Source organism: Chiloscyllium plagiosum, chromosome 27 (assembly GCF_004010195.1).
Source record: "Chiloscyllium plagiosum isolate BGI_BamShark_2017 chromosome 27, ASM401019v2, whole genome shotgun sequence".
NCBI lineage: Eukaryota > Metazoa > Chordata > Chondrichthyes > Orectolobiformes > Hemiscylliidae > Chiloscyllium > Chiloscyllium plagiosum.
Genome location: NC_057736.1, coordinates 20,861,932 through 20,873,307, shown reverse-complemented (window position 1 = coordinate 20,873,307; position 11,376 = coordinate 20,861,932). Strand labels below are relative to the sequence as shown.

General features: G+C 39.0%; 1 protein-coding gene across 3 annotated transcripts in view; it reads right to left on the bottom strand.

The window, feature by feature from the left end:
• LOC122563630 (amine sulfotransferase-like) overlaps positions 1–7,156 on the bottom strand; it is a 23,778-nt gene extending 16,622 nt beyond the window's left edge. The window contains exons 1-3 of one of the 3 annotated variants that reach the window (XM_043717615.1): positions 7,032–7,156; positions 4,243–4,404; positions 1,652–1,848 (exon numbers count right to left, since the gene is read on the bottom strand). In XM_043717615.1, coding sequence (XP_043573550.1) covers positions 1,652–1,848; positions 4,243–4,390 — 345 coding nt within the window. In that variant the 5' untranslated portion in view covers positions 4,391–4,404; positions 7,032–7,156. Of the gene's footprint in view, positions 1–1,651; positions 1,849–4,242; positions 4,405–6,443; positions 6,511–7,012 lie in introns of those variants that run through there. The other 2 variants (XM_043717616.1, XM_043717617.1) reach the window with 2 other exon arrangements.
• Between the last annotated feature and the right edge of the window lie 4,220 nt (positions 7,157–11,376).

Here is an 11,376-nt window from a genome sequence, read left to right as displayed (position 1 = left end):
GGGGTCTTGATGTCTTTTGAACAGCTGCATCAGAAATTCGGATTACCTAATGGAGACCTCTTTCGATACTTCCAAATTCGAGATTATATACAGAAGAAGACTACGTTATTAGATAGTCTTTATAAATCAGATAGAGAATGTAGAGTACTACGAGCAATGGGGGTATCTTCCGTCAGTACTATTTATCATTTACTACATGATGAAGTATCGGGAGATATGGACAATCTGCTTAAAACATGGGATCAGGATTTTGGACTAGAAATCTCTATAGAAACGTGGAATGACATTTGGGAAAATGCCAGAAGAATCACCATTTATAACAGAACTCAGGCTATCCAGCTGAAGATACTTCATAGGGCCCACATAGCACCGGATCGATTGGCAAAATTTAAGGCAGGGGCATCCACAATGTGTCCCAAATGTAAAATAGAGGTGGGCACTCTTGTACATTGCCTATGGGCCTGTCATAAGATCCGTAGATACTGGACTAAAGTAGCAAGTACCCTGATAGAAATTTTAGGAATGGAAATTAAAGTGGACCCTGTATCTCTCCTTTTGGGCTTTTCGAACTTATCCTCCCTGGATATGCACGGGAAGAGACTATTTTCTATTCTCTCTTTCTGTGCAAGGAAAAATATTTTGGTAAACTGAGTGGCTGAGAGCCTCGCTGGTCTTTCAAATTGGTACAGATTAATTATGGAATGTATTCCCCTTGACTTCCTTACAAATATGGTGCACCGAAAGACCGAATTATCTCATAAAATATTGAATTATATGAATACAGATATTACGGCTATCCTAACAAGGGCTTTTATTTAATTGAGATTACGAACCTGGCTGGTCCTTGGGAGAGGAATCCCGCACGAATACGGGTTTTGTTACATTTGATGTTAACACATTCCGAGCATGTATCTCACTACCCAATTCCTGTGTTATCCGTTGTTTTTATTTCTTTCTCTTATTTGAATAATGTAAGAAACTTAAATATACACTCTGGTTAGTTGTAGGTTAGATTAGTAGTTAGTTGAGTTTTGGTTTTTTTTCTTTCTCGGTATTTTACTTTTGTTAAATTTTGGTTATTATATATTTAAGAATTAATTGTATATCAATGTTTGTACTTGAGAGTTTTGTTTATTTTTGTAAACTTGTAAAAATGTTAAATTTCTAATAAAAATATCTATATTAAAAAAAAAGTTGATAGACTGAGTAAAGAACAGTACATTCAAGGAGATTGCTTACCTTTAAGGCACCTTAAATGTTAATGCCACAACCATTGCTCAACTTTTAAATTTAAACAAATGAAGTAAAATATATTGGCTGAGCTAACTTAGTAAATTACTGCATTTCAGTTGAGTGAGTCACACTGAGGAAATGTCCCCAGCGTAGACAAGTTCCAGACTGGGGGTGGAGCCACATTGATCAACTCTATACTTAGGATGATTGTTTTAGGTTTTTACTTACTTGCGAAGAAAATGTATGACATTCATGAAAGAAATATAACTAATATGCCATTAGAAATTAGAGTTACTGTATGGTGAGAGTTTATTTTCTGTACATTTGAACTTAATCGGAAAAATAGATTGTGTACAATTTCAATGTAACAAAGAACTTATTGGACTGCAATTATATTTAAGGTTGGTTTAAAACACACCTTGAACTTTTTGTTTTTCACACATTTTGGCACCATTTGGTAGTTTAAATGTGTTGTCAACATCTGATAATCTGTGATTTCAGGCTTGAATATCATAATCTCCATCCACGGGGCTCTGGCATAGAGGTTCATCTCTTTTTTAGAATCATTGTCATTGCATAAAATCAGACTTGTGACCTGCTGCATCCATGTTGTTCCTGAACCAGGGAGACATAAATAATTAATTAATAGAAAAACAAGGAAAAAGGTGCCCTACCTTCTCTATCTTGGTATGGGAGGTTCAATACGCAATTTCTTTGTGACTTTACTCATAAGATTTATGAACTTATCATCAACAGAAGTGTTGTCAAATAAATAGCAACTCTTGTATTGACAAAACAGACTGGTCCATTCTTTCTGTCAGGGGGCACACGTGCACTCAAAACAGGAGAATCAGAATACACAGGGGAATGTCATTGTTCTGAAACTGTCAGCAGCACACTGTCCACTGTGAAATAATTGAAATGCAACAGATATTCAACATGCTTGAACAAAATGGATTATGTCAGTCTCAGTCAAATTTTAAAATTCTTTCCATTATAGATTCAAGGGTTGCTGCCAAAATGCAATGTCATCAGCAAATGTCTGTTTCGGTAAATTTAATTATTTACATCGTGAACAAACACTGGCTCCTAGCGTCATCATCATGAGATTAAGGTTTTAATTTATTTTTCAGGGATCTTTAATTAAGTGGAATGAATATATTTTAAGTCATATTAAGTTATATTTGCATTCTACAATGAGGTAGTTTCTCCAGAAAAATCATCTTGGAGATACTTTTGGTTATAGTATTACAGACAGTAGTACTTGCTATCATTATCAGTTCCCCATTTAAAGTTTCAGATGATAGACAGGTCCTTGGATAACTGTAAGACTTCAAAGTGGCATGGGGCAAACAAGTTTCTGACCTAGGGTTGAGGTTTCTATTTATAAAGACTGAAAAGTGTCTGGGGAATCAGTGCAGTACATTTGGCTGGATCGTTGCTTTGCAAAGCAGTGTGACACCAACAGCACGGGTTCAATTCCCATCACCACATTGTGGTTACTATAAAGGACTCTCCTTCTCAACCTCTTCCCTTGCCTGAGATCTGGTGGTCCTCAGCTTAAATCACCACCAGTTGCTGGTCTCTCATGAGGGAGCAGCCCCTATGGTCTGGAAGGACTATGGTGACAGAACCACAAAAGTGTTTGAAAATAGGGCAAGAGCATAGTACTTAGATGAGAAATGTTGGCGAAGTGCTTCTGGCTGAAATGTCGATTCTCCTGCTCTTCGGATGCTGCCTGGCCTGCTATGCTTTTCCAGCACCACGCTCTCGACTCTAATCTCCAACATCTGCAGTCCTCATTTTCTCCTAATACTGCACTTGCATCGTGGACATTCCAGTTGCTGAAAAAATGGGAAACGCTGTGATATGCGTGTGGGGGTCAGCTGGCAACTGGATACACCACCCAGTCTATCAGACATTGCAAGAAATTTGGGCCAACTTATCTGTAAATCCTATCCCTTGTCTCTCAGCTTCGAGGTTTCGTATCACAAAAGAGACCAATGATGAGAAAATTCTGATGTTAAATAGATTCTTTTTTTTGCATTTGTTATCAACCATGGCCTATTGTCAGTAGAAGTGACATTCTTTTGAGGGTTTCAAAAGAGAACTGATCATTATCTGAAAAGATCTTCACAGTTACTGGAAAAAAATAGGGAATGAGACTTGGTGAATTGCTCTTGCAGAGAATTAACACGCGTTTGTTGAGTCAAATGGCCTCCTGTGATTAAGTCATTCTGTAATTCTGTTGTTAGCTTCATTTTCTTGTCATAATAATGGCATGACACTTTGTGATATTCACTTTGTGATACACGGACTGGCACTGGTTATCTAAGCTAACAAGGACAAAATAAGTGCCTGGGCAGCACTTTAGGTCCTGCAAATGCGATCAGCAGACACTGATTTCTGCTGCTTTCCATAACTCCATTTAAAATGAGGCATTGTGCATACCAGCCAAGCCCAAGTGATAACAGAATTCAGTTTTTATGAGATCCTGACAGATGAAGAGTATGAATGTATTTTTATCACAGATTCACAGATCACCTTCATTCATGGATTCAACTCTCACAGGGAGTAGCTCACAAGCAAAAGAAAAAATTAAAAGCCATAATTATGGGCGGCACGGTAGCACAGTGGTTAGTACTGCTGCCTCACAGCGCCAGAGACCCGGGTTCAATTCCCATCTCAGGCGATTTTCTGTGTGGAGTTTGCACATTCTCCCAGTGTCTGCGTGGGTTTCCTCCGGGTGCTCTGGTTTCCTCCCACAATCCAAAAATGTGCAGGTTAGGTGAATTGGCCATGCTAAATTGCCTGTAGTGTTTGTGAAGGGGTAAATGTAGGGGAATGGGTCTGGGTGGGTTGCGCTTCGGCGGGTCGGTGTGGACTTGTTGGGCCGAAGGGCCTGTTTCCACACTGTAAGTAATCTAATAATTACATGTTAAACATTCTTATGAAGTAATTGTTCAGCAACTCTGGACACAACAACATTAAATCACAACGGTTTCTTACCAGATTTGGGGTAAGTGACAATGACTGGAATATTTGGATCTATGTTGAACTCTTTCAGCCATTCAAGTCGCTCAACTGTGTGTAACGGTGAACAGAATATGATGCCATTATGTTGAAAGTACGTCATCGGTTCTTCACTGATTTCCATCGTGGAATTTTTATCTAAAAAGAAAATATTTACTTTAGGCGTCATTTTGCATACATTAGCAGCAGGCAATTGCAAGATCAATCCAGAATTCTGTAACATATTACAAGAATTATTATCCACGCCTTTGCTTCAACAACTTGTGCCTTCTCTCAGCACAAAGTCAGGGAAAAATGTGTGGAGGTTCAAATCCCAGCCCTTTCAGCATTACCCAAGGATTTCCAGGAGTTATCTGCAAGTCCGATAGGCTTGCTTTGCTAAATCTCCTGCCCCACAGCCATCCTAGTAATCCCCTCACCCACCAACTACCTACTAGCCATTTGCTTACTCACCCACTTGTACCATTTTCTTGCTCATCCACCCAGTCACTCACAGGGAGTACCGGCCGGTTACAGTATCACAGAAGACCAAAAGATAAAATGGTGCCATATGTGCATGAGTGAAGATAGCCATTTCATTTTTCTATCATACCCTAGAAACATGTGCTATTTTTCAACAACTAGTCCACAAATTTATCAGTGTCACAGAATTGATATGATGAGGTGGAGGCTATTCAGGTCTGCAAAGACTGTCTTTGATTTATTGTCAATTTCCTGAATTATTCTTCTACATCTGGGCATTGATTATTCAAATCATTGATTATTTCTCCTTCCACATCATAATTCAAACAAACTCACCTCCAAACTCTGAGACGAGGTCTCTGCTTCGCCCTTAACTTCCTGACCTACAGACCGTAATCAGCAAGAGTAGGCAACAACACTTCCTCCGCGATAATCCTCAACACTTGTGGCCCACAAGATTATATTCTAAGCCCCTTTATATACTCCTTATGCACTCAAGATTATGTGGCCAAATTAAACTCTAACTCTATTTAAACATTTACTGATGACCCGACCATAGTGGGTTGATCTCAAACAACGACAGGACAGAGTACAGGAAGGAGATAGGCAGCTTAGTGGCATAGTGTGAAGACAACAATTTCTCCCTCAATGTCAGCAAAACAAAGGAGCTAGTCATGAACTTCAGGAAGTGGAGTAGAGGTTATGTTCATGTGTATCAATGGTGCTGAGGTGTAGGCGGTTAAAAGTTTCAAGTTTCTGGGAGTAAATATCACCAATGATCTATCCTCGTCCATCCATTTCAACGCTAATGCCAAAACAGCACATCAATGCCTTCACTTCCTCAAAAGGCAAAGGAAATTCAGCAAGTCTGCAATGACTCTTATCAAGTTTTGTATATGTACCACAGAAAACTTCCTATCTGGATATATCACAGCTTGTGGTGCAGGAGAAGCACAGCAGGTCAAGCAGCAATCAAGGAGCAGGAGAGTCGACATTTCAGGCAAGAGACATTCATCAGCTGATGAAGAGCTCATGCCCAAAACTTCGATTCTCCTACTCCTCGGATGCTGCCTGATCTACTGTACTTTTCCAGTACCACACTCTCAACACTGATCTCCAGCATCTGCAGTCCTCAGTTTCTCCTATATCACAGCTTGGTATGGCAACTGGCTACCCAAGACCACAAGAAATGGCTGAGAACTGTGAATACAACCTAGTCCATCACAAAAAGTCGCCTTCTTTCCATTTTCTTCGTTACTTCATTCCACTTCCTGCTGCCCTGGGAAAACAGCCAACATAATTAAAGACCCCACCTCTGGTTCGACACTTTTCCACCCTCTTCCATTGGACAAAAGATGCAAAGGTTTCAAAACACGTAACAAAGGATTTAACAACAGCTTCTTCCCTGCTGTTATCTGACTTATTGATGGACTTCTTATACTTGAGAGTTGACCTTTCTCTGCACCTTCTCTCTAGCTGTAACACTGTATTCTGCATTCTATTCTGTTTTCATTATGTACTTATGTCAAGTAGGACTTATCTGATTAGCACACAATACATTACTTTTCACTGTATCTTGGTACATGTGACAATAATAAATCAAATCAAAAATAGAAACATTGAAAGCCCATCTTGAATGCCTGAATTCAACCTGAATTTTAGATTATAGATTCCATACCCTAAACTACTCACTGTATGAAAAAGCTTTTTCTTACCTCACATTTGCATCTTGATCCTTTTACAAGTGGGAAAAGTTTCTCTCTATTTCCTCTGTCCAGGCCCATCATGATTCCGTAAACTTCCATCAATTCTCCTCTGAGCTTTCTCAAACAAAAATGATCCAATTTTACCAATCTATTTTCACAATTGAAGTTTCTCATCCATGGAATCATTTTTATGATTCTTTTTCTTCACTCTCTCCAATGTATTCACATCCTTTCTAAGGGTGCAGTGTGCAGAAATGTACACAGTACTCCAGCTGATGTTTAAGTAGTATCCCATAAACATTCAAGATACCTTCCCTGCTTTTGTACTCTATGCCTCTATCAAATAAGCCTAGAATACTCTACACTTTATGAGCAGCTCTCTCTACCTGTGCTGCCACCTTTAAAAGTGTAATCACACACACACGTTCCAGTCCCTTTGCTTATGCACAACCTTTAGAGTAAGATCTTTGACTGTAAACCATTATTCTGTATTCTTTGGATCAAAAAGCATCACATTTTTTGCATTGAACTTCATCTACCACCCGTCTGCCCATTTCACCAAGTTCCTGTGGTCTCACCATATTTCTGAGATCTTACATTTTGATTTCTTCTCTGAACAGAGTTCTCACTCTCTCAATCGCAGCAGCAGCAGCAGGTTGCCTCTCTCAATGGCAGCTGAACTCTTCTGGCCTCCCATCCTTCCTTGCACTGTTTTATTTAATTAATGGCCTTGAACTTACCCCTTAAACTATATTCATTTTTATGAATATTACGTCAGTAAAGATATCGTGGTTGTCATTCCCGTTTTATACAGTTGCCCAATTTGACCAAAGTACAAGCTACAGCGAACAATACAACACAGAATTTCTTTTTCAAAATAAACACCAGTATAAAACAAGCAACAAGTTAAATACTTCCTTGCAAATCAGCTGTCCTTGTACTAGCTTCTCCAATCACTTGAAACCCAGATCTGTAAACTCATTTTAAGTTGGGTAAATCTTGTAACTATCCTGAGATAGGAAATAGCATAAAGTTGCTTGAGTAATCACTGTACCCTCATGCACAGCCAAACTGGATGACCAAAGCACACCCGACTCAATATAACATTGAGCCATCAGGCACACAATATCACCAGGTAAAACAGCTTTTGCCTTGTAATACCCCAACCTCTGGGCCAGAAATTCCAGTTACTTTTACCTGTGTCATAACATGTCCCAACAAGTTGATGGAAAATAACTATCACCAGGCTAACTTCAGATGTCACAACATCCATTTTCCCAACAGTAAATCAACCATGATTTGAAAATCCTCAAAGGATTACTTCTTAAAAGATATTAAAAGCTTCCTTAAATTCTGTCTTCAGCTTTTCTGATTGTTCCAGACAAAGGTCCAAATGATCACAAAGTAGGTTGTTTTCCCCAGTGACAGATCAAGTCAGTTGTTTACCGTGAACTTTGTTCCAATTAAGTATTAGAAGGTAAAGTTCGGACTCCAGATCTTTTTTTTTAATAATTTAGGTCTCAATTCTTTCAAATTCAACAATCTTTGAGCACCAAATAGCTGCTGTTTGAAATTTGATCCATCCAGGAAAGATCATATTGAGAACAAACAAGGGGATGGCTACAAGCTTTATTTTCAGATTTCAATACAGATTAACTTAATGGACATTGACAATGTGGGTAGCTCTTAATGTGCACAAGTTTGATCATAATCAACAGAATTAACCTGAAACAAATTTCACAACTTTATAACATCTGGAGGAGGCAATAACTGAACATCTCGCTACTTCAGAACTATCCAAAACCAGCTTCAAAGTACAACCCACAAAACAGCTGAAATTGCAATCCATGAGGGGTTTACTCTCACCAGTTTTACTCATGCAGGAAGAGAAAAGGAAACCTGCAGATAGTCCCATTTTAAAAAGTGGAGAAACTGTTTCACAGATTAATTGTGAAAAAGTGGAGCACTTTGATTTTAGATGGTTACATGTAAGCACTAAATGGCAGCACTAAGAAAGAATATCAGCAATGTATGAATTCACAGAGAATTACAGTTCATTCTGTTATAACGCACATTTCATTCACACAAATTCGCTGTAACGTGATTGATGAATTCATTTCAAAAGCATGACGTTTTAAAGCCTGTACTGGTTATAATGTGACTCCAGCCCCATGAGTTTGAATGGTGCTGCTCTTACATGACTTTCTTATAACACGGGGTTGCATGAGAACAGAACTACTGCTTTATAATGAAACTGACTGTGTATATTTTTTTTCTGGCTTTTGACACTGTTCTGCAGTTGAAGGCATGTACTGTGCCTTTAAGAGAGAGTGAATACGTTTTTGCACTAAGAGCTTACAAACACCTGTCAGATGGCTTGTAACAGTCTCAGGGTGTACTGGAAAATTGGAAATATGTAATATTTAGCTGTGAAGCAGATATCTGAGTTGGTTGCTGTTTTGACAATAATTCCAATTTAGCCAGTTTCAATTTTGCCCCAGGATACTAAAACCCAATTGAGTTTGGATTTATTGTTTTTGCCAACCTTGAACAAATGAGACAATCCAATGTTAGAGGTATATGGAAGCAGGCATTTTGAAAGTCGGACAGAGAGTAATTTCCATCAAGAGAGTAACTGCCATCGAGAGAGTAATTGCCAGCAAAACACTCTCTATCAAATGTAGCTTTTCTCGTATGAAATGTCTTCACGATAAAAAGAAAGAAGATAACCCAGGGATATCTTCAGACAGAAGAAGACAAATACCCATGACAACAGCTGCTGTATGGTTTTGAAATTAAGTTGATGCAATTTTAATACGGGTTTTTATTAGAACAGTATAGTGTTATACAGTTAGAGACAGATAATAAACAGTTAAGAGACGGGGGCTTAGAGTTGTAAATAGTTGTAGTTTAGTGTTCACTTTTCGAGTTAAGGAATAAATTGATATTATTTTCTTCAAATAGTGGAATTTGGGAGTTCTCTGTCACTCATATTTTAACAGATTATGAGGCAAGATGATCATTTTTGGTTGTTTAGTTTAATTAATAGAAGGTTTAACTGCTGTGTTGTAACAGTTTGGGGTCTCGGGTCCGTGATTTGGATAGGCTTAGACAGATCTTGTCTGAGATTTGGACAGATTTGAACAGGTTTCGGGGTATGAAAGATCCCAGCAGATTTAAACACTTGCCGATTATTGCCAGAGATCTTTAAATAAAATGTAGATGAGATAATTTGTTGAATTCCGGTTACTTGTGGTTGGTTAAATTAGAAGTGAGAGAAATGGCTCTAAAGATTCCTAAAGAAGTTGAGGAGTTTGAAGATGATTCCCAAACTTGCCAAGAAAATTTAGAAAGGCAGAAATGTCCATACTTTTAGAATTAGCAACTAGGTTAGAATTGGGTCAAACCAGGGACAAAAGTAAAGCTGAAACTGTAAGGGAGTATATCAAGCACTTAGGTGTGTCTGAGGAACAAACCAATGCAGCAGAGTTAGAAAAACTTGAATTACAATGGAGGCAAATGGAGTTAGTGGATAAAGAAAGAGAGAGAAAGTTCTTAGCTGAGCAAAGGGAAAGGGAGAGAGAAGAAAGAGAAAAGGAGAAAGAATTTAAACTTCAGAAGTTGTGAATTAGTCAGGAAAGTCAAGTTAACAGGATGGAGATGAAGAGAGAAGGTAGTGATATGTACAAGTATGTTAAAACATTGCCACATTTTGATGAGAAAGATGTTGAAGCCTTCTTTATATAGTAGAATCCCTACAGTGTGGAAACAGGCATTTTGGCCTAACAGTCCACATTGATTGTCTGAAGAGTAACCCACCCAGACCCATTCCCCTACCCTATTATCTTATATTTACCCCTGATTAATGCACCAAACCTACACATTCCTGAACACTCTGGGCAATTTAGCATGGCCAATTCACCTAACCTGCACATCTATGGATTGTGGGAGGAAGCCAGACCACCCGGAGTAAACCCATGCTGACATGGGGAGAATATGCAAACTCCACACAGACAGTCTCCCAAATCTGGCACCAAACACATATCCCTGACAATGTGAAGCAGCAGTGCTAACCATTGAGCCGCTGTGCTGCACATTCATTTGAAAAATTGGCTGGGCAGATAGAGTGGTCAGAGAACTTGTGGGTAATGTTAGTTCTGACTAGACTGGTAGGCAGAGCTAGTGAGCTATTTGCAGCGCTGTCAGGTGAGGGGTCAAGAGATTATGAAGATGTCAAACAGGCTATTTTGAGTGCTTATGAAATGGTACCAGAAGCATATAGACAGCGGTCCAGGAACATAAAGAAGTAACCAGGTCAGACTTACCTTAAGTTCAGAAGAATTAACATAGTAATTTTGATAGATAGGTGCAGGCCTTAAAAGTAGGTAAGACCTATGAAGCGCTAGGAGAGATTACTCTGCTGGAGGAGTTGAAAAACTCACTCCCAGAGATGATAAGAATTCACATGGAGGAACAGAAAGTTCAAGAAATGAGAAGAGCAGCAGAGATGGCAGATGAATATGCATCGCTACAGTACAAAACAAAGAGTAGAGCACACTGATAAATAATTTACCACAGGTTAATAAAGTCCAACTGGATGGACAGGAGGTGAAAGGCCTCAGGTTTTTCCACTGTGGTAAAGTGGGACACATAGTCACAGTGCTGGTCATTAATGAAAGGCACTGTGGAAAAAGCTGTGGTGAAAGAGGCTGAACCTGTGGCATTACTGAAAGTAGTAAAGGAAACCCCAAGAAAAGTCGAGGACCTGCAGAAGAGTGCACAGCCCAGGCAGGGACTGGGTATGAAGTTAGTGCCCTATCTCTATAAAAACTGCGCCTCTGTGGGGAAAGTTTACTCAGAAAGAACAGGGGAGGACAAGAAGTTATAATTTTGAGAGGTGCAGGATCTAATCAGTCTCTAATACCAAGAGATGAACGTATTT